We start from the raw sequence: 23,672 nt of genomic DNA on the forward strand, positions 1-23,672 counted from the left end.
GCACAGGCTTAGTTTTCCCGTGGCATGTGGGATCTTCCTGGACCAAGGATTGAACCCGTATCTTCTGCATTAGCAGGAGAACTCTTAACCACAGGACCACCAGGGAAGTCCAGGTTCTGCCTTTATTAGAAGGAAGGGAGAAGTGAAACATCTCAGTCATGCTGCCCAGGATCCTTTGGGAACAGCTCCAAACGAGTGGGAAGGCTTCCACCTGAGTGAAACTGGGGGAAACAGGGCAACAGCTCTTCTCTTTTTGCCAATGCCTGCGGTGGCTCACAGGCAGTCGCTTGCTCTCAGGCCTGCACTTCAAGCCCGCTCTCCCAGGAGCTATTGGGAACAGCCCTGTCTGGGTGCAGGGAGCAAATGTTCAAATGGCCTCGTCAGAGTGTCAGCCATTCAAATGCAAACTGGAGCAGACAGCTCGGCCCTGCGGGGGTGGGAGGAATGACACGTGCCTGGGGACCCAGCACCAGGGAGGGAAATCATTCTTACAGGAGCCATCACCTTGGACCCCAGGACTCCACTTGTATGAGACCAAGATCCATGGACCTCTGAGCTTGTCAGACTTCATGCCGGCTAGTCTCAGAACATCCCGGGAGGCAGGTGGGGGCAGGAAGGGACACTGAGGCACAGAGGGGCAATAATGGTCTGCTTATCACACAGAGGGTCCTCGGCAGAAGTACTACCCAGAGAGGGTGCAAGTGCCAAGGGGTGTGAGTCTTGAACCCCAGTATCACCTTTCCCTGAACTGAGCTTCCTTCTGAAACTCACAACATGGTACAAATCATTTACAAAGCATCCTTTCCCCAAAGCCCTCTCTCCCACCGCGCGTTCTTCACCATCTCTGTTTCACAATCCCAGGCAAAGAGCTTGAACAGAAATACAGAAAACACAGAAGGGGACAGGGGTCCTCCACAGGCCCCTTCACTTTGATGTCTTTGCTCTCTGGGAAGCCTTCTCTGATCACTGTGCTTTTTAAATTTCAAGACTTTCACCCTGACCAGCCCTCCCGAATTCCCTTATCCTGCTCCATGGCATGTATTACCTGATAATCTACTATAGGACTTTTTAGCAGGTTGATTCTTCTTGACTGTTTCCTCTTGCTGAAACCACAAGCTCCTAAAGCCAAGGATATTTATGCTTCTTCACTTTTGAATCCCCAGTGCTTGAGCTCGTGTTCAGCACATAGTAATTGCCTAGTTGAATGAATCTGTTGAGTGAACGAATGAATCAGGTCTGGGTGATTCATCACAAAGCAAGATGGCCTTCGCTGCTTCCCTACCAGATTATGATGGAGCCAAGTGGACCAGATTATGGTGGACCCCTGCCTGGCCCTGCTTTCCTAGGTAACTCCAACCACAGGTGGGACCCATCTCCTCAGCTCCTGCAGGCATCCGTATCCTGGCCCGTATCCTAGTACAGCTAGGACTAGAGTGCCATTGGCTTATGAGAGGGACAGGCTGTGATGTCCCCAGGCACCTGAAGCTGACCCACTGTCAACAGGAGTCAGTAAAACAAAGAGCTCCGTGAGAGACAGCTTTGGCCCAAACACAACTGAAAGTGTATCTCATGAGCAGAAACATGTGTTCAAGGCCCCCGGCTCTCAGGCAGGGGAGAGATGGAGTATGGCTGGCAGGGATGCTGAAATTTACTGAGAAATCTGCCACTTGCTCTGAGGCTATCAAGGAAGACACTTTCCTGGTGGGGATAATAGCTGCTTCTCCTCCCTGTAGGGGTCGCTCCTGGGTACCTGAGGACAGCCACCAGCTCTGCCACCTCATCTCTTCGTGCGTCTGCCTCACTGACACTTCTTCTCACTTCCCTCCCATCAGTTTGGCAGGTTTTTACCGCCCTGGTTTCAGTGTATATAGACGTTCCCTGGGGAGTGCAGCATTTGCAGTAAATATACCATATACATTCACACAGACTGACGGAGACACAGAGAGTCAGACACAGGGGAAGGTGTGTGTATGCACACGCACACCCCCTAGGGAGATACCCAGAGTCATGCAGAAGAAAGGAAAGAGACAGACACATAATATAGCCCAGCAGGAGACAGGCAGACCTTGACAAAATGACGCTGATACCTAGCAGGGCGCACTCACCCACTCCCAGAAAGTGTACATGGAAGGCGGCCCTTGCTGGACAAGAAACAAAGGGGAACTCAGCTATCCATAACAACAGAAACAACATCTGGCTATGGAATTATTCAGCTTGCAAATAATTGTAATAGTAGCTCCATTACTCTCATCACTCGGGAAATTCCAAAGATTGTGGTAATTCTGTACCATAAATAGGGTGGAGACCAAGTATGTTTTCCTTATTTTAAATCACAATATCACAGTTAGGAATATTACGTATGACTAGCACATGAGATGTATGATATTATTACTTTAAGAGATAAAGTAGGCTATTTAAGTTTAACCAGCAACTTTATATAAGAGAAAACACAAAGAAAAAAAAAGTTCAGAACAGGGCAGAAGTCATGGCAGTGATAAACGGGACTGAAGTTTGGGGCGGGAGGTGTTTCCTTTATCAAAAGTGTAGTCTTTTTATTAATTATCTAAGTTCAAACTTAGGAATTAAGATAAGCAATAAATCATTTGTATCAGTCCTTCTCTTTTCTAACTCTGGCTCAGTGAAGACACAGGGGGTTCATTCATTCATTCATCAGAATAACTATAAAGGGTTTAAAGTCGAGGTTTAGACAGATGAAGAAGACAAAGAACTGTCCTCCATCTGCTGACAGTCTGGTAGGAGGGAAAAATCAAAGTCATCACTTTGAGCTATGTTCCTTCTATGCCTATTTTCTGGATGTTCTTTTTTTTTTTTTTTTTTAAATCATAAATGGATATTGAATTTTGTCCAAAACTTTCTCTGCATCTATTGAGATGATCATATGGCTTTAGCTTTCAATTCGTTAAGGTAATTATCCTTCAATTAAAAATAGATAAATAAGAAAGTCATCACGACTCAGTCAGAGAAGAGCTACCATAGAGGTGTAAATCCTGGGTCAGGAACAGCTCTGTGGAGAATGTGGCAAAAGAGCTAAGCTATAAGGGACAATAGAATATTAGCCAGATGAGAAACTGAGGCACATTTTAGGCAGAGCCGACCTCAGTGTCATCAGCCCATACCCTGAGCCTGCAGTCCCAGCCTGCAAAGTGTTCCAATCCTTCATGACTCACTCACTTGATGCCCTGGGGCCTGCTATATCTCCAGCTGTATTTACCAGGCTGCTCATGTCCCGTCAGAGCCGCAGGTTGTGGGTTCTTGATTTGCTCTCCACTAGCACTGGATCCCTGCTCAGGGGCCTGCCTTGACCTTGACCTGTGCTCCACCCTTCACAGATCACCCAGAGCCTTGATGCCCAACTCCACACGCAGCCAGTTCCACACACTCCTGGTGCAATGTTGTAAGAATAAGAGCCTCTACTTATCGAGTCCTTACTCTGCCAGGCTTGATTCATGCTGATTACATGCATGACATCATTTGATCCATGGAACCACACTACTGGATTTTATCATTACCTCCATGTGCCAGCTGAGAACAAGGAAGCTTACAAAGCTTAACAGCTCCTGAGATCAGAGTTAGCAAATGGCAGGACCATGGTTTATGATCAGATATCCTGAAAACAAGGCCTGGTTATTTACCCATCTTGCTACCTTACCACTCCCCACTGAGAATCTGCAACCCCAGTGGATTGTTGGCTCAGATATCAGGGCCTTGGAGCTATGATTTGGGTGGCAGCCACCCCTTCCCCATGAAAAGCAGCACCATGATGGATGAAGGCCTTGACTCCATCTACTCCTGCCTTCTTCCCAAAGTGCCCATAATCCAGCGCTCCCAGCAGGCCTTGCAGGTCAAGCCTGAATGGGTGCTGACCACTAACTGTGCCCTCAGGGAAGCAGGACAGCTGAGGTCAAGAAGCTCAAATCCCAAGGCACATATCAGAGGGGGCTCCACGCAGCTTTTGTATTTTCTTCTTTGGAAGTCTTTAAGTCTCAGGTTCAGAAACCTTGGCTTTCAGGTCATGTAAGAAATCCTGAAGCATTCAACACCTGTAGAGGTCTTGGGTCTTTTCTGAAAGATTCATTCCACAGAGGAAAGCTACTTCCTCTCAGCATCCAGGGCCTTGGAGGTACGCAGGGAGGGAGAGTGTAGACCCCACCAGAAGGGAATAAGGAATGAAAGCAAAGGAGCAGCTTCATACGGGTCCTGACTCCTGGGATAAAAGGCTCCCCGCTCAGCCCCACCTCAGGCCATTCCCCGGCCATGGCAGCCTCAACCAGGACACCACAATGAGTCCCAGTGTGGCTGAATGGGGGGGTCTCACACCCCGCGAAGATGTCATCGAGCTCTGGGGGAGGGTGGAGCTGCTGTGGGCTCCCAAGGCATAATGCACAAGCCCTGTGGGTGGCATAATGTGGTATTTATCTCCCCCACTATGCAGAGAGGGAACAATCTAGACTCTGTCAGCAAGGTCCTCTGGGGAGTCCAGGCCTCGCTAATGAAGATGAATAAGATGAGGAATCTGCCTTGGCTGCTCGGAGCTAATGTATACATATTCATGGGCTGGGAGGACAGCTCCCAGGATGACCCATCCTCCAGAGAGGCAATGGAGGTATGGCAGTACAAAGCCACGCTTGGGATGGGGCATTTCTTGCAGGGTGGAACACTCTGTGAATTAGGGTACCACAGGACATACTCTTAAGTGGACCAGATTTCCAAAGGAAAATTGATTCCTCTGCCTGCTGCAAACTTATGAGTCCCGATCTAAGCTCAGGGACCCCTGAAGAACTGAGTTCTCAGCTGAGTTCCAGAAGTAACTCCAGCTCTGCCATTTCCTACTCCACCTCAGCTAATAGCCATCCCCACACCATATTTGTTCTGCCTGGCATGGCCTCATGGAATTTGCTGGAGGTTTCATGTTAGAGTTCTTGCTGCTGTTATTCAATCACCCAGTCATGTCTGACTCTTTGTGACCCCGTGGACTGCAGCATGCCAGGCCTCCCTGTCCCTTACCATCTCCCAGAGTTTGCCCAAGTTCATCTGTTGCATCGGTGATGCCATGCATCTTATCACACAAAGGCTCAGGACACATGCCACAGCATCTCATTTCACACACATAGACCTTTTCAGAATCTCCATCCATCTGACTCTTTCATGATCTGCCTGCAACTATTTTTTGGGGGGGTGACAAATCCTTGCCCACCATAGAACTTCAGGGTCCATGACAGTGACCTTGGAAGCAGATTATACAGTGTGTAGAAAAATCTAGACCAGAAACTTGAGCATCCGTACCGTGTTTCTTCAAAAGAGGGCAAGTGTTGGCCCTGCCCCTATACACACCATCACTCTGAAGTCAGTGGATTTGTCTCTGACTCACGGATATTTTGATATTTGAACGATTTCATTCCCTGTTTCAGGTGCACTCAGCCTCCGTCTCCAGGCAGCAGAACAGAAAGGATACACACTGAGCCCAATAAATCAAACCCCCTCTCTGCAGCCAGCCTCCTGTAGGTGTCCACGGAGCCACAGGCTAGTCTTTAGCGGCAAGATGAATGTCTGGCAGAGCGCAGAGAGCCTTACCTGCCTTTCCGACATGATGTAGAGCTGCTCACGGTCCTTGGAGAAGGCCATGTCCCGGAGCACGGGGCCGGGCTCCACCACCTGCACCGTCTCATACTGCAGGGCGTTGCCCCTGGGCCCGTCTACCCGGATCTGTGGATGAGAGGAAGAAGAGAGTTCAGATGTGAGTTCAGATCCTGAGCCGCCGTATGTCCAGCCTCAGCCGGAGCTTCCCTCCCCATGGGCAAGGGAGGGGCGGTGAGCCCAGTTAAGTGAAGTGAAAGTCGCTCAGTTGTGTCCGACTCTTTGTGATCCCATGGACTCGTCCAGTGGAATTCTCCAGACCAGAATAATGGACTGGGTAGCTTTTCCCTTCTCCAGGGGCTCTTCCCAACCCAGGGATCAAACCCAGGTCTCCCGCATTGCAGGTGGAGTCTTTACCAACTGAACTATCAGGAAAGACAAAAGAGCGGCGCATGCCCAGCAGGAGCCTCTCAAGGGGAATGGCCTAGATGGGGTGGAGATAGTGGGGGGCGCAGGGAGGTGAAACCAGGCTGCACTCAGAACCTGGTGTTCTTCTCGCTGGCTCACTATGCCTTAGGCTCACAACTTTGACGCCTTGCTTGTGTATCTTTGGACAAGAGGGTGGGGCTGATATGGGGGAAGAGGAATCTGGGGATGAGGCAAATGGGAAAACTGATGCTGCTTCAGATCACAGCATCATCCTACAACAGAAAGGCAGTATCATTAGCTACATTTGTTAGCAGAACAAATTTGGATGTAAAGATATGGGCTGATTCTTTGAAACTGGCAGCCAGGATCACTGCTGCCCTTCGAGGAGAAGCCAGAACCCCAGAAGATTCACACCAGGTGGACTTGTTCTGTCTATGGACCCACTGGCTTATGCTTCAGATTCTGGAATAGATGTAGGGTCCCCAAATACCCTAGAGTTTCTATTTATGTCTCCAGTGAAGGGCATGTGGGCATTCCAGGAAAACGTGTTTTGGGCATGAGTCATTCTCAGTCTTCCAAGAACACTTAACAGACTAGGTCATCTCTGGGCCATCTAACAGTCCTTCCTAGAACTGTTGGAACAATGTGAAGACCATGAGGAAAGACTTTTGTCCACATTCCCCAAGGCTGAGGACTAGTCTAGAAAAGATAGGACTTTCCCAATGCCACCCACTCCCTGATTCAAGGTGCTGGCCCAGGTCTTCAGGATCATCACCAGTCTGGGCTCATAGATTTGCCATGACTATTGATGAGCACTAATATTTCCATCCACACAAGTTGGGATCAAACATTACCATCCATGTAAGAATGTAGGAAAGTGAGGAGAATGCCAGAGGTAGATGGGGAGAAGCGATAGCTAGATCACCAAACTTGATTAGTTGCCATTTGTACAAGTCTCTATAAGATAATGTGGTGTAATTTTAGAAATTTCAATAACAAACTAGAGAAACTAGAGAAACAAACTATAGAGAAAAAATATAATATTCCAAATTATTAGAAAATTATTCCAAAAATAATATTCCCATTATATATTCATTTTTAATTTTAATAGGTAATTCTTAACCTTTTATGAGCTCAAGGAGAATGGCAGAGCTATTCAGAGGAATTAAGTTACAGAAAGAACACCATATTAATGCCATCTGATAACATCAATTCATCCAAAAGTCTGCTGTCTCTCCTTTCTGTTAAATTCACTGAACTCTGACACCAGGGTGGTGTGTGACATATGTATTGGATTTGGGGTTTGTGCTAGCCTTTTTGCTTGTCTTCCTCTTAAGCACAACTTTTCAGCCCTTCCTAGACATCAGGTACTGGGAGATGATTTTACACATGATTCCTTATTGATATAATCTTCTCAAGAGCTTTTTTTGTCCTGGCTTGCATGGCCCCTCCAGGATCCATTCCAACCTCTCTCACCTTTTAGGTGGGACTGGACCCACCCCCTGCTTCCTGGGCTGGTCTTTGTTGGGCAGAAACAAATTGGTTTAATCTCACTCTCTGGCCACAGCGGTGGAGAGAAAGCAGACCCAAACCATTCAACACTTGCAATTAGAGTGAAGCAAGGACTATGTCTTGTGACAGGGGGAGAAAGCACCTCCCCTCACCCTTCATAAGATCAGGTAGCTCCCAGAACTATTGGCAACCCTCTTGTTATAAGAAGAGGGTAGGGGGCTGGAGCCAGGGAAGGTCAGGGACAGGGATGAAAGCATTGGTTTTTGGTGATGTCCCTGAGCCGCTGAATCAAAATAGCCCCGAAGGCTATCATGTGTCCAGGCCTTTCTAGCTACTCAGGATATTTCCTTATTGTTAAAGTAACACAAAGGTTTTCTGCAATATCTAATGATATGTTCTGATAGAATAGATGGGGAAAATGGGACACAGTGCATTAAATAACTGCCCTGAGCTATCAAATCTGACAAATGAATGAGGATCCAGTCTGACCCAGGAATCCGTATTTTTCCTACCACTCCGGTTACATGAGGGACACTGTTCCTTGATGAGGCTCACGTTTACTTTCTGGGGATACCACCAAAGGCAGGGGCCTCCAGTATGTACAAATTCCAGAGGCTTTCATCAGTTATTCCCAATTCTGAAGCTAAAACACTTGTGCTTGACAGATATTTATTTTTAAAATGAAGAAATGAATGAAGTTCAAACTCTTCTTTGCAGATTTCCCATTAAGCTCAGGACAACAACAAGAATGGGAAAACAAAAACAAAAACTGGTGAAGGAATTAAGAAGAGACATGCTTAGCCGTTAAAATCCAAATGCCTGGGAATCCAGTAGCCCTCCTCCTTCTGTCCCCGCCCCCAAGCCACCAAATGTCCACCCCAAGCAGGTCTTTCCTTAATCTGAATGAAATGGGAGCTCATGCAAAACCAATTGGGATTACCACCCAAGTCTGACTGCGCGGTGATGGCCTTGGCCTCCAGCCCAGCCAGGCTGCCTCCCCAGCTGTGAATCACCCTTGGAGCAGCAGCACAAGAGTGATCCTGTGCAGCCTGGCTGGTCTCCAGCCCCTTAAGGCTGCCAGCAGGAGCAGGCACCCCTCGGGGATGCTGGCAGAAAGGAGTCACCTCCAGTGCCCTGTGTTGCGATCCCTGAGGGAAATTGGATTCAGTGCCTAAGTGACTGTCTTTATCATTTGGCTCCACCTTCCCTGCTCTTTAGGATGAGGTGATGGGCTGGATGTGGACATCAGAAGAAACTAGGAGAACTGGGCAGGGACAGAGAGGTGGACCAGGGAGCACTAATGCGGCAAGTTTTTCCCGGCCTGGAGAGGCAAGGCATGGGGCAATGGGACCCACCTTGCCCACTCCTCCACGGCAGGAAATCAGTAATTGAAAAGGTGGTTATTCCCTTCACATCAACCCACCCAATTACTTGTTTCAGGAAACAGAAAGGAAAGCATCCATTCAACCCGTCTGCTGAAAGAGTCTCACACAAGACATGGATAACAGGAGTTTGTGATGGGATGTGCTGAATGATGGACAGTTTGATGGACAGCCATCAAATTTAGGTAGGCTGGACTAGCTGCTGGCTCTTGAGCAACAAGAACTGCTAGCAACTTAGTGGCTGCTATGTGTCAGGCATGATGGAAGGCATTCTACATGTATTTATCTTCTCATTTAAACCTCACGACTCCATGAAGCCTTAATATTATTCCATTTACAGGAATAATAAGGCACAGAGAGGTTTTAATACCTTGTTCATGGTCACACATGTAGTGATCAGCATGGCCTGGACCCCTGCTGAAGTCTGACCAATTCCAGAGTCCACTCTTCAATGCACTTACATAGTATACCAACACAAGTTGAGTCAGGTCCTACTGGGTCTATAAACCTGCATCTCTTCTAGGAGTGAAAGTTGTTAATGGTAAACAAGCATCACCCCAGGAGTGCTGGAGGAACCATGTCTATCTTCCACAGTCCTTTTGGGAAAGAATCATGCATATGAATGAAAAAGATGCTGTTGTAAATTTTCAAAATAACGATCCCTTATATTTTTGTTTTATACCTTGCTGAGAATATTATTCTTAAATAACACTGTCTCATCTGATGGCTGTAAAATTTTTATGATGTTGACTGCCAGCATAATCATTCTCTTTTTATCAATGAAAAAACTGAGATGGGGGTTGTTTGGGGCCTTTTCTAAAATTCAGTGATAAACTAATGCCAGTCAGGACTAGAACCCAGGTCTCCTGATTCCTAGCTCAGAACTTGCAGTTGAGCTATTTAGATTTTCCCTGAGCCTTTGACAAGGTTCCACATGAAAAGGTTTTAAAAATAATGAGTCTCCATGGGACTTTGGGCAGTTTGGCCATGGAGAGAGAACCAACTTAGAGATAGAAAAAGACACATTTCTGCGTGGAGAAATGGGAACTGGGACACTCTCCAAGCAGTAGTGTTGTGACTGGTCTTATTTACTATTTTTTATAAATGGTCTGGAGCAGGGAGCAGGGACATTTACAGCTGATCCTAAGCTCTTTGGAATAGCCAGAAGGCCCATGATGGAAATGAGCTACAGAAAGACGGTGCCTCCTCTGTGGGAACTGAGGGTGGGGGAGGAGCTATAATTGAGCAAATAGACCTGGGTCGTCACGTCTTACAGTGGCAGGGATCATGCTCGGTGTATCCAATGCTGCAGCCCCACTGCCTAGCACAGGACCCAAGGCACGATTGGTGCTCAGTAAGTAGTTACTGACAGATGTGGTGAGAGTATGGAAAAAGGAAGCCTTGTACACTATGGGTAGTGTGTAAACTGGTATAGCCACTGAGGAAAACAGTAAGGTAGCTTCTCAAAAAATTAAAAACAGACCTGCCATTTGATCCAGTAATTCCACTCCTGGGTATATACCCAAAGGAAATAAAATCAGTATCTCAAAGAGATGTCTGCCCACCCATGTTCATTTCAGCATTGCTCACAATAGCCAAGATATGAAAACAACCTAAATATCTATCAAGGGATGAATGGATTAAGAAAATGTGATTATATATATGTAATTCAGCCTTAAAATAGAAATTTGGCCATTTTCAACGACATCGGTGAAACTGGAGAACATTTATGCAAACTGAAATAAACACAGAAAGACAAAATATTGCACAATGTTGCTTATATGTGGGATCTAAAATAGTCAGACTCTTAGAAGAAGAGAGTAGAATAGTGGGAGGGGAAAACAGGGAGATGTTGGTCAAGGCATGGGCTTCCCAGGTGGTGCTGATCATAAAGAACCCATCTGCCAATGCAGGAGACAAAAGAGACTCAGGTTTGATCCCTGGATCAGGAAGATCCCCTGGAGAAGGGAATGGCTACCCACTCCAGTATTCTTGCCTAGAGAATCCCATGGACAGAGAAGCCTGGCAGACTACAGTCCATAGAGTTTCAAATGATCAGACACAACTGAAGCAACTTAGCATGCACACATGTTGGTCAAGGGATATAAAGTTTGTTATTAGATGAATAAGGTCTAGAGAGCTGATGTGCAACAACGTGACTATAATAATAATACAATACTGCATACTTGAAATTCATGAATAGGGTAGATATTAAGTGTTCTCATCACACACACACACACACACACGTTTGGTGGTGGATATGTGAATTATCTGAATTGCAGTGATTCGGTTCATTTCAGTCACTCAGTCGTGTCCAACTCTTTGTGACCCCATGAACCACAGCATGCCAGGCCTCCCTGTCCATCACCAACTCCCTCAGTCCACCCAAACCCATGTCCATTGAGTCAGTGATGCCATCCAACCATCTCATCCTCTGCCATCCCCTTCTCCTCCTGCCCTCAATCTTTCCCAGCATCAGGGTCTTTTCAAATGAGTCAGCTCTTCACATCAGGTGGCATTATTTCACAATATATGAAAACATGAATCGAAACATCAAACTGTATACCCTAAATATACACAATACTAACTTGTCAATTGTACTCCACAGATGGATAAAGGGCTTTTCTGGTGGCTTAGCAATAAAGAATCTGCCTGCAATGCAGGAGACACGAGTTCCATCCCTGGGTCAGGAAGATCCCCTGGAGAAGGGAATGGCAGCCCACTCCAGTATGCTTGCCTAGGAAATCCGGTGGACAGAAGAGTTTGGCAGTCTACAGTCCATGGGGTCGCAAAGTCAGACATGACTTAGCAACTAAACAACAACAACAGGGATGGGAAAAGCAAGTAGTTACTGAATAACTGATTAACTCCCTCCAGGTAAAACAAGCCGCACTCTACCAATCAGAGGATGGACTCTGAGCTGATCAAGGCAAGATCAAGGTAGGAAGCAGGATCGAAAAGGCAGAGCTTGGTTGTTACCATTTACTGCTCCCAGTACTCCACAGCAGCCAAAAAGTCCAACAGAATGACAGGCAGCTTTCACATGGGATTCCAGGGAAAAACAGGCAAACAGAAGCCATTCTCTGGACCAAGTTCTCCTAGATACAGAAAATCACGTCCAGTCCACCTCTGGTAAGTTAGAACAAACCAGATGCCTGAAACTTGGGAACAGCCTGGGAAAGATTCCCCCAGGCCACAAAGACACAGCTGAGATGAAAGGACACACAGTGGCCGGTGGCTCCATCACTATCACAAGGGCCACCCTGAAGCTTGGGAGGGGACAGCTTAGAATAAACAAGATTTATTGTCTTACGCATTAGGACAAATAAAATGTATTATGTTATACAGCACAGATGATACTTGCATATCAACCAGGCAGTGAGAAAGAATGAAAATAGACATTGATTTAAGGTAGAAAATATAAAGAAACCCCTCATGTCCATTTGGGTGTTTAGAAGATGTTATTCTCTGAGGTTGACACCAAGGAGGAGACTGCACCCTCACCCTGTGTGTTCCTTGACAGAGCGACAATCTACACTCACTCTTCATCCAGCGTGCATTTATGGAATGTGCAGTGTATACTAGACTCCGAGCCAGCTTCTGGAGACAGTGAGTGCCTGCCCTGCCCTCTGGGAATGTGCGTGTGTGTGTGTTCAGTCGCTTAGTCATGTCTGACTCTCTGCAACACTATGGACTGTAGCCCACCAAGCTCCTCTGTCCATGGGATTCTCCAGACAAGAAGAGTGGACTGGATTGCCATTTCCTCCTCCAGGGGATCTTCCCAACCCAGGGATGGAACTTGCATCTCCTGCCCTGCAGGCTGATTCTTTACTGCAGAGCAACCAGAGAAGCCCACCCTCTGGAATATTAGTCTCCTAATAGGTTCAGATTTCACACGGATGAGGCCAAGCGGCAAATGCTATAGCAGAGAAGTGTTCGAAGGCCTCTTTTCCTTTGTCCCAGGAGATCTGGCCAATTGAGTGGGCTGTAACCAGGAATTATCAGCCCAGCCCCAATCGAGGCTCAAGGGAGCATGTGCATGTCACAGAATAACAGGGCCACCACATGGCACTGCCAGCCATGAGAGTTTGACTAATACAACACTTAGTGGGTAATATCAGATTCATTCAAAGACCCACTTCAGAGCCGAAATCTCTTTAGTCAGTAGGAAGACTGATCTAAAGTAGCAAAATGAGTGACACTAACAGATTTTACAAAGATACGCTGGCAGAGGGAGGCAAGAATGAACACATGAAAAAGGGGGTGACGGGGGATCTTTTGGCCCTTCATGGAGCCCTGTCCTGAGGAGACAGCGCAGAGGTGTTCTCCGAGGCCTGAAGGGTGAGGTGTCACTTCAGGCCTCACCACAGGCCCAGTGGAAGGTTCTAGACAACACAGGACAGCAGAAATACAATGCTAGCTACACATGCGGGCCACATGGGCAATTAAAAAGTTTCCAGCCGTGGTTACATTAAAAAATAAAAGTGTTAGTCACTCAGTCATGTCCGACGCTTTGTGACCCCATGGACTGTGACCCCTCCAGGCTCCTCTGTCTATGGGATTCTCCAGGCAAGAATATTGGAATGGGTTGCCATGCCCTCCTCCAGGGGATCTTCCTGGCCCAGGGATAGAACCTGGGCCTCCTTCATTGCAGGCAGATTCTTGACCATCTGAGCCACCATCAGGGAAGTCTCCCAAAATAAAATGGTAAAATTAATTTTTTCAGAAAATATTCATTTTTATTGATCTCTCTGGCTGTGCCAGGTCTTAGCCACAGCATGCAGGATCTTCGTGGCAGTGTGCAGAATCTTTTCAGTTACGATGTGGGATCTTAGTTGTGGCATTGGTGGGGCGTGAACCTGTTTTTTGTTTTTGTTTTTTTAGTTTTGGCATGTGGGGTCTTAGATGGAGCACGCAGGATCTAGTTCTTTGACCAGGGATAGAACCCAAGCCCCCTGGATTGGGAGCTCAGAGTCTTAACCACTGGACCACCAGGGAAATGCCCAAATTAATTTCAGTAATCTATGTTTTTACTAACCCACTGTGCCCAAAATAGTATCCCTTGAACATGTTTATAGTATAAACATTGTCAATGAAATATTTTACATGTGTTTTTCATACCACGTCCTTGAAATCTGATGTGTATTTCACACTGACAGCGGAACTCAGTTTGGACCAGCCACATTTCCGACACACACAGGCCTCCTCACCGGTCCTTCGCAGCCGCTCGGTCTCCAGCCTAGGATTAATCTGCTTGGCCCCGCTTTCCCACCAGCCCATCCAGCAAGCAGCACTGCCACCTCTCCACCCCTGGCACGGTGGGCATCTACGTTGCCAGGCAGAACTGCTATTAAAACATCAGCAGGGTGGCCTCCGCAAAGGTCAGCCATCCGGGGAGCTCCTGGCAGCTGCTTGTTTGTTTATTGGAACATTATCTGGGCCGGGCTGTTTATTTACATCCATTGAAGAATTGAGCAATAAATATCGTCTCCTGGTAGCAGGCAGATGCTTGCATTAGAGCATTCTGGCTGCCGTCTTGCTTGAAATAATCTCCCTAATGAGCAAACAGTGCTATTCATCCTTGAAGATGCAGGCCACCCCAGGATTCCCCTTTCCTGTATCCTCTCACATCCTCCCCAGACCTCCTGGTCAAGGTCTACGCCTGCCAGACCTCCCAATCAGGCCCAGGAATAAGGCAACAAGGGTGGGGGTCTCACCTGGCAGGCAGGGACGTGAACTGAGGCTGGAGACGCAGGGTAGGAGCAGTGTCCCGGGACCCTCTGAATTCCCCTGTGCCTCCAATACAGAGGCATGTGAACCCAGTCTCTGCTGCTCCCCTCAAGAGCCTCAAGACACGATTGCGGCTCTCCTAGGTGTCCTGGAATGAACCTGTCTCCCAAGGAGGCAGAAATAGAATAGCCGTGAGGAGCTTCAGTGGGAAAAGAGTGCCCAGGATCTGCTTTTCTGGCACATACAGGGTTGTGGCGTCTCCCAGGAGGGAAAAATACTGAGGCTTTTGGATCTTACTTATGCGGTTTATTTTGTTGGTCCCCAGAGGCTGACAGTGCTGCAACCCTGGTCACTGTCACTCAGCCGCTTGCCACACAGACTGGAAAGCAGGTGAAAGGAGAACTGAGCACACAGCAGAGCGCCTGCAGCAGGTCTGTGGCCGGTCTTGATCCTTGGTTGAATGAATGAATGGAGAAGCTCACTCTGAACCCGAGCTGCCACGCTGGGGACTTTTAGATGTGCAGACACACTCACAGGCACAGACACACACACACCATCTCCATCCCTGAAGGTGAGGCTAGGTCTCCACTCAAACACGGCCTCTAGAACTTTCCATGGGTCACTCTACAACAAAGTGATGGACGAGGAGGACCTGGAAGAGTGTTGTATGCCAGCAGGAAAAGAGACACAAGAATGAGGCGTGACTCTCTTGGAAACTTGCTGGTGGTGGGGTTACCTCTCCTTAGGGCAAGGGGCCTCTGTACAGTCTGCGCATCCCTGCGGAAGAGCTGCCTGGTTCTCAGGGCAGTGGCTGGGATGACCTCTAAGCTCCCGCCAGACTGCCAGGGGCTGCAAGCCTGTCCCCTGCCAAGGGCAGATCCCTTGGCCCCAAGTACTCACTGTTCATTCCTATAGCCTGCAACCAAGGACTTCTGCAACAAAACTCCACTCATACTCACTTGAATTGTCCCTGGTGCTTTCAAATGTTTTTCAGTGGCATGCCCATTTAAAAAAAACAGTATTTTTTAATTTATATTGGAGAATAGTTGATTTACAAGGCTGTGTTAGTTTCAGGTGCACGGCAAAGTGATTCAATTACACATATACATACAGCCATTCGTTTTCAGATTCCTTTCCCAGGGAGGTTATTACAGAATATTGATGGACTTCCCTGTGCCATACAGTAGTGCCCAGTGCTTTGAATTTAAAACTCAGAGCCTCTCCTTTTCCTCTGGCCCTTCCAATCTCCTTCCCCTGCTCTACTTTCTCTTTTTTATCCACAGCACTTGTTACCATCTCCCATGCTATATAATTTATTTCTTTATGATGATGATTATTTATCTCCAGATAAACACCACAGAGCAGAAATCTTTATCTCTTGTGCTCACTGGTGTCCGCCAACCCCCTGAACCATGCCACATAGTAGGGGGGGTCAATACAAATCTGTTGAATAAATGGAAACATTCAAACTACTCATCAACATCTTCATTTGTCCCCAGGATGCAGATTTCCTTCTTATCTTATGACAAGGGAGCTGAACAGTTGCGGATGTTTGCACTGGAAGGTTCAGCAGCAGGGGAGAACTGGAATCATCCAACCTAGATCCAAGAGGCCGGCGATGCCCATTCCTCCAGCAGAGTGGACCGTGCCACACGCCACAGGCTCACCTCCCTGCCTTGAATCCCAGGGCTTAGAATGCGAGCAGGGCCCCTGCTTCTGTGTTCAGCCTGCTTAAGCCGCCCCAGAATAGCGCAGTGAGGGTGCTTTGTTTTGATTTCCTGATTCCAGCCAGGAGAAAGAGCTTGTAAAGGGAACTGCAAGAGGGTAAACAGTAATTAATTAGACAGGCTCTGCGCGCACATGAAACCTGCACCGTGTTACCAAACACTGTTGGGACAACAGGTCCCTGTGGGTCTCCCGCTAAACACGTACAAAACCAAATGATGCTGTCCAGGTAGCCATTAGGACTTCTTGCCCTGTATGGTCCACATCAGAGAAATCAGGGACAGTGGCTTCTATCCCACCCCCACCTGCTTGGGTGGTGACCCAAAGAACAGCATACAACTCCAGGAGAAAAAGATGCTGATGAAATAAAAAATGAAAGACAGTATGGTTGATAAGAAGGAAGTACCAGAAAAAAGTTCAAACCAGTATGTTTCAAATGCAAAATATTTAAAATCCACTTCGCTTGTGGCATCTTCCCAATTTTATTGGAGAGAATTGCGCACACAAGTTACTGGGTTGGAAACTTGGTGGGTCAGCCAGATTGTGACCTTAGAGTAGGCTGTACCTCCAAATCCTGAATGGCTTTTAGCTATGTGCCTCTAGCCCCAAAGGAGCATGGACAGACTACTCCCACTCCTGGAAAAACAAGCACCCGTGAAGAGACTGTTGATACATGCCTGCCACTCACTGCTGTGTACTTTGCACAATCTGCTCGTTCTGTATTGCAGAAGACCAGAATCCCCTGGCTTCTGAGATGCTACGTGTAGGCAGAGAGTGAAAGGGTAAGCCCACGGGCAGACGGTGTGCATCCCAGCTCTGCGCTTGGGAACTGTGTGGCCTTAGACAACCTACCAAACTTTCCTGAGTTTGCTTTCCTCTTGGAAAAAAAAAAAAAAAACCAGAAATAATCATAACAATACTTGGTTGTTACTGTGGGAGTCTGATCATGTCCCAAGCATGCAAAGTACTTAGCAGAGTGAGGGGGTGATGGTTATGTTTCAATAAATGTTCAGTAAGTTTCAGTAATCTCATTGATTGCTAGGAAGCCAGTTTTAATGAATCGATTCCTGTGATCCCCACTCATCCCCAAGGGAAGCAGCAACCTTATGTGCTATAGAAAGAGAGGTTAGAGGATGTGGCCCCACAGAGTGGACTTTCAAATTCCAACAAGGTCACTTAAAGGAAGAGAGAAGAGGCCCCAGGGCTCAGCTGTGGACCATCTGAGCCAACCAGAAAATGGGCATCGCCAGAGGAAACTAGGCCTGGAAGAGTCTGTGCCCATGACTGAGGGCTCAGACGGGCATCCCACCAATGTGGTCCAGAGACTGTCACACAATGCCTCAAGCCAGAGGAACTGTCCTGATGAACCTGGTTCTACTCAGGCATGATTCAGAGAGCCAGCAACTTTATGGAGAAAGACGAAAGCAGCTTCATGCATACGGTTTGGGCAAGCCCCAGAAAGGGAAGTGGGGTACCACAGCCCAGCTCATGGAAAGGAGGAGCATCTCTGGGGACCCATCAAGGGTGGGAAGTGGACTCAAGGCTGGCAGGATGCTAAGGAGAAGCAGAGCTTGTTTCCTAAAGGTGAGGCAGTGGCTCTACGTGGAACTGGGGACAGTCTCGAACCCAGAAGCAGGACGCTGGATTCCTCGAGCCTACTCCCCTACTGCCTCCTCCATGAAACTCCACCCCATCCCCGGCCCTATATCCTCTGGGCTCAGAGTGCCCTCCGGCCAAGTGAGGGGGAGGCTATGTCCTCTCTTCTGTGCTCCCCCAACTGTTGCAGTCACCTATGGGTTAATGAGCAGAGGTGTATCCTGGCTGCAAGGGGCTGAGGAGCAGTCAGCGTTTTCCTCCTGCTGGAAACTGAGCCTCCTGCAGAGTGGGACCCAGCAGCTGCTCAAGGTAGCTGTAGTGGAAGCAGGAGAAACCAGAAGGAGTGAAGGCTGGGGACGGATGGACTCTCACATGAGCTGTTACAGGAGTTCTGTGAGTTCCAGCTGGTTGGGGCTTAGCTCAGAGGACAGAGCTTCTAGCAAGCAGCTTGGCCCAGAGTAAAGACTCAGGACTTGTGTTGACTGAATGAGGAAAGTGGGCTTTGTCTAGGTTTTCTCCTGAGCTCAGACGCAGCTGTAACCCCCACCCACACCCCCCACACCTTCACGTCTCAGGTTTTACCATCACTGCATGCCCCATTGCTCTAGTCCCTAAGGCCCACCCACCCAGGGTTCCCTGGTGGCTCAGACAGTAAAGAATCTGCCTGCAGTGTGGGAAACCAGGGTTCAATTCTTGGGTCAGGAAGACCCCCTGGAGAGGGGAAGGGCTACCTACTCCAGTATCTTGCCTGGAGAATCCCATGGACAGAGGAGCCTGGTGGGCTTCAGTCCATGGGGGTCACAAAGAGTCAGACACAACTGAGCAACTAACACTTTCACTTCCACTTTCTTCTCATCTAGGGATCAAGACTTGGATCCTCTAGCAACTTTCCCTCCTAGTTACTTTCTCTCCTGATCCCAACTGTTTCCATCTTCAGATGGTCCTTTGCATATTGTCATCTTTGCCCTAGAGTAGAACCAAACTCTGCCCCCCAGGCCTCCTCCCAGCTCTCCCCTTCAGAAACACCTCCCCGTCTTCCTCCTCATCACCTAGCAACCACCATCCACGACCACCCACCCACTTGTAGGTGCAGCATCCTCATGCCTCCACACAGCCCTGCGTTTCTTGCCAGGCCTATACTTTCCTGTTTCCTCGAAGAATCGAACTGGTCCTTTCTCACAGTCCTGTTCACAGTCCTATTCACACCATGTCCCTCAGTTTCCTCTCTGCTTCCTCTCAACCAACCCATGCATGTCCCTCCCTCTGAATCCGGTCCAGGACACTCTTCCAAAGGCTTTCTCCATAACACCTGCCCCACTCTGGATGCCTCCCTGTTTCATATCACCCGCAGCCACAACAGCCCAGCCACTAAAAGTTGTCTCGGGCTTCGGCTCCTGTGGACGCCCGTCCTTTGCTCTCCTGCTTTCAGTGTGTTCGTTTCAGCCGTGAGAATGTCAGCCCCTTGAGGGCAGGTCTATAGCATTGAGCTTAAGCACAAGGCTGTGTAGCCAGCCAAGCTGGAGTCCTGATTCTGCCCATTGTTAGCCCTTGTGACTTCAGGGAGAATTTTAAAGATCTACTTAATATCCTTCACTAAAATATGGGGCTCAGAATTCTGAGCCCAGGGTTGCAGTCAGGATTTCATCCGGTGAATTATGAGTTGCTCTTACTAAAGTGGCTGGTATATTGGCAGTAGGGCTTCCCTCGTGGCTCAGGGGGTAAAGAATTTCCTGCCAATGCAGAAAAGTCGGGTTTGATCCCTGGGTCAGGAAGATGCCCTGGAGAAGGAAATGGCAACCCACTCCAGTATTCTTGCCTGGAGAAGTCCATGGACGGAGGAGCCTGGTCGGGTACAGTCCATGGGGTCGTAAAAGAGTCGGACACAACTTAGAGACTAAAACAACAACATGTTGGAAGTAAAATAAAGCACATGACTGCTAGTTGTGGATAGTCAGTACTCACTTGTATTTACTGAATTAGTCTGAAGATGGAAATGAGACAATGCAGGTGACAATGTAGCCACCCACAGCCTCTAGTCCCCAACAGCTCTCTGAACGCAGAGTTGTTTAATAGATGTTTAGTCAATTAACAAATGAATGCACAAGTTCCAATCACAATGGGAAAAGATCAAAAGGATCCCAGGATCCTCAGAGACTCTCTCCCAAGGTTACGTCTTTTTGATGTTCGTCTCCAGAGGCCCACCAGTCCTCTTTGTAAGACCAAGGGCTGCAGCGGCAGCCAGCCCTGTATGGTTCCCGCCCGCCAGACCCTGCACTGAGCTGCCTGTGGGAAGCCCCATGAGCTGGTGGCTCAGCCCCTAGGCACTCCCCAGCAATTTTCTTCGCAAACAAATAACCCAGGGAGCATCAGACAAGTGCGCATCACCTCGACATCTGCTCTCTCTGATGAGCTCAGCTCTGGGTTCTTTCCCTGCAGCCTCATCAGACTTCTGGGGATCAGCCCTTTCTCATCCTAGGACAGCTGTGTGTGTTTCTGTGGGCCTGATAACAACCTATGTTTACTTAGTGCTAAGGGCCAAGGAGCCAGCTACGTACAACTCCCCAAGAAGGACTGGCGGCATCTCCACCAACTGCTCACCCGACGTTCCGCAGGCCACCTCCCCCTTGGGAAGCTGTTGGTCAGTAGCCACCACCCCGCTCCTGGCTGAATGTCAGTGGACTTGGAAAGCCCTGAAACAGGCAGACATTCATATTTTGTTCATTTGAGATTTGTACCAGGATTTAAAGCCCCAGATTCTGAGCCACCTAAGATATATTTTGTGGTCAAAATGAGGGTTAGAATGTGTTTACTCAAGACACACGTCACCATCACTCGCTCCAAGAATTCTCCCCACTATCTCTGAGGATGGGTTCAATCACCACCTCCACCACCCAGTTTGTGTTCCTCCTGGCTTGCCGGGACCGTGGCCCTTGGGACGCCTCACAACATGGGATCGTTGTGTGCGCCTGTCTTTCCACCTGCCCATGTGCTCCCTGAGCACAGCACTATGTCACGTTCATCTTCCCTAAAATCACAAGGCCAGTGAGTGGAGCCCCAGACTAGAGTTTAAGTTTTCTGGCTCCAAATCCATTCTCAGCGACAACTGACAGAAAAGTAGGTGTTGCTGGGTGCCCTAGCGGCAATGTCCATTATTATTATCTAGTAAAAACTTTCCGAATCTTCTTTGAAGAATAGACTTCAGTCCACTTGGTACTGCCTCACAGATCACCAAGGATTACTCAATTCTTCCTCTCTCTATCTCCACACATCTCCCCCGGCAGCCACTGCCTGCATTTTACATTAACACACACACACACACACACACACACACACACACCCCAGCAGTTCCTCTGAGCAAGAAACACTTGGAACTCTTTCAAATGAGAACCCCAGAACCCATGAGGCCTGGGTGAGGCATGTGAATGGTTTGCAGTCAGAAAATCCGTTCCCAGAGACAAGGGGAAGGGCCTTCCTCGGGCTCAGAATTCTGGGGTGGAGAAGGGCGTCCCTGTGTGGCTGTGACATCAGCAGATGGGGCTGGAATGCACACATGCGGAGAGTCAAGGGGCCCCAGGGCCAGGAGAGAGCTCGGCTGTCATACCACAAAGGGTCTTTTGACCACCCTCCATCCCGGGAAAACCACAGAGATCCTTCTTGAAGCTGCCCCCCTCCCTCAGCAGAGGGGCCTAAAGACACTGTCCTCTAATCCAACGGGTGACCTTTGACCCCAGTGAGGGTGAGCCTGGAAAAGATAGGAGGTTTCAGAGCTAAAGGGCCTCGAAGGAAAAAAAGAAATAACCAGCGCCTGTATGGAATACTCGTTCTGCCAGCAGTATGTGGAGTTAATTGCAGAGAAATGCATTTTAAAAATAAGATATTGGAAAACCATCCTCTCCGTCACTGGCCACAGTTATTACAATTATTTATACGGCATCACCATGGCGCGTGTGTTTCACAGCAATTAAACTATTGATCTTGCAGCTCTGAGGTGCTGAGCAAAATCCACTGCCACCAATCCTGCCCCTGTGGGCGTCGTCTGTCCCCACGCTCAGACGTGGAAACTGAGACTGAGGAGGAAGTAGCCAAGAGCAGAAGAGTCAGTAGTTGGAAAATTAATATTAAGAATCAATATATCGGGGACTTCCCTGATGGCTTGGACTGTAAAGAATCTGCCTGCAATGCAGGAGATCTGGGTTCGATCCCTGGGTCGGGAAAATCCCCTGGAGAAGGGAATGGCTACCCACTCCAGTATTCTTGCCTGGAGAATCTCAGACAAGAAGCCTGGACAGAGGAGCCTGGCGGGCTATCATCCATGAGATCACAAAAGAGTTAGACACAACTGAGCGACTAAAACACACACACACACACACACACACACACACGCACACACTGTGGTCCAGAGGTTAAGAATCTACATTGCAATGGAAGCAATGCAGGTTCGATTCCTGGTTGGGGAACTAACACCCCACATGCCACGGGGCAACTGAGCCCCAGCACCACAACTAGAGAGTGCATGCATCACAACAAAAGGTCCCACGTGCCACAACTAAGGCCCAGTGTAGCCAAATAAATAAATATTAAAAAAGAGAACCAATATATTGACATGATAAGCTAATATTATCTTAACATAGCAATAGTAATATGGTCCTGTCTCCATTTGGCCGGCATTTAGTCCATCGTGATGTTATTTTCCAGGCTTGCCCAAGAACTTACATAGTGCAGCTGAGTGATGGAGTGCATGGGTCCCAGGGGCTACAACCATGGACTGCAAACCCAGCCCCACCATGAACTAGATACAACACCTCCTGGGAAATGAGTCAACCTCTCCTAGTGTCCTCATTCATAAAATATTAATAATAACAACACCCAACACATTCAGCTGATGTGAAGAATTCATGAGTTAGTAAAGGAAAGGCATTTAGCACATGGGCTGGAACATGACTGGGACTAAACTCAAGTTTCCTGTTATTGTAGCAGCTGGTCCACAGGATTCTCATTCACCCAGGACACATCTCTCTGAACTCAGGTGTCATAGTTACATCACTGTGAGGGACCAAGGGTAGGCTTGGTCTCCTGTGAGGCTCGACGCTGAGATTTGCAGCAAGATAAGTAGCACACATTCTTTTTTTTTTTTTTTCCCTTCTTCTCTGATAGCCTTGAGGTAGGAGCTGGACCTGACTTCCCTTTGTGGCTGGTCACCTAGATGTGGGTAGGGGTAGTCCTTGGACGCCAATCTCCCCCTCTGCCTACCACACTCCACCCCAGGAACATGCCCTCATGCCCCATCATTTTTCTTCAAGTTCAGAGTCAATATTAAGCTAATAATGGTTATGGAAAGTCTTATTTATGAAATGTATTTGATGTATTATTTAATGCATTTTGAAGATATATTAAAAGATAAAATACATTGAACAGTGGGTGTCTGGGAAGGTACGAAAATGATTCCACTTCATAAACCTTTTTGTTAGGAAATTGCATGTTCCTGAACCAAAATCTCTTACGTTGGATGGTATGGATGTGAAGAGATGAGAAACAAGAGTGACGTTCACTGTGGTCCAGCCTCCAGGCCTTAGGGATCAAGGAGATGGATGATGGTAGGAAGTGGTGGAGATTGCAGATCAGTTACTGCTCTGGATCGTCACACCAAGGGGCAAGTTGGGAGGACAAACTGGTGTGGGTGGGAAGTGAAGTGTGAGTCGGATC

At 48.1% G+C, this 23,672-nt stretch overlaps 1 protein-coding gene across 1 annotated transcript in view; it reads right to left on the bottom strand.

The window, feature by feature from the left end:
• PLXNA4 (plexin A4) overlaps positions 1 to 23,672 on the bottom strand; it is a 475,557-nt gene that overhangs the window by 160,307 nt on the left and 291,578 nt on the right. The window contains exon 4 of the mRNA XM_055590947.1: positions 5,593 to 5,724. Coding sequence (XP_055446922.1) covers positions 5,593 to 5,724 — 132 coding nt within the window. The remainder of the gene's footprint in view (positions 1 to 5,592; positions 5,725 to 23,672) is intronic.

Source organism: Bubalus kerabau, chromosome 8 (assembly GCF_029407905.1).
Source record: "Bubalus kerabau isolate K-KA32 ecotype Philippines breed swamp buffalo chromosome 8, PCC_UOA_SB_1v2, whole genome shotgun sequence".
NCBI lineage: Eukaryota > Metazoa > Chordata > Mammalia > Artiodactyla > Bovidae > Bubalus > Bubalus kerabau.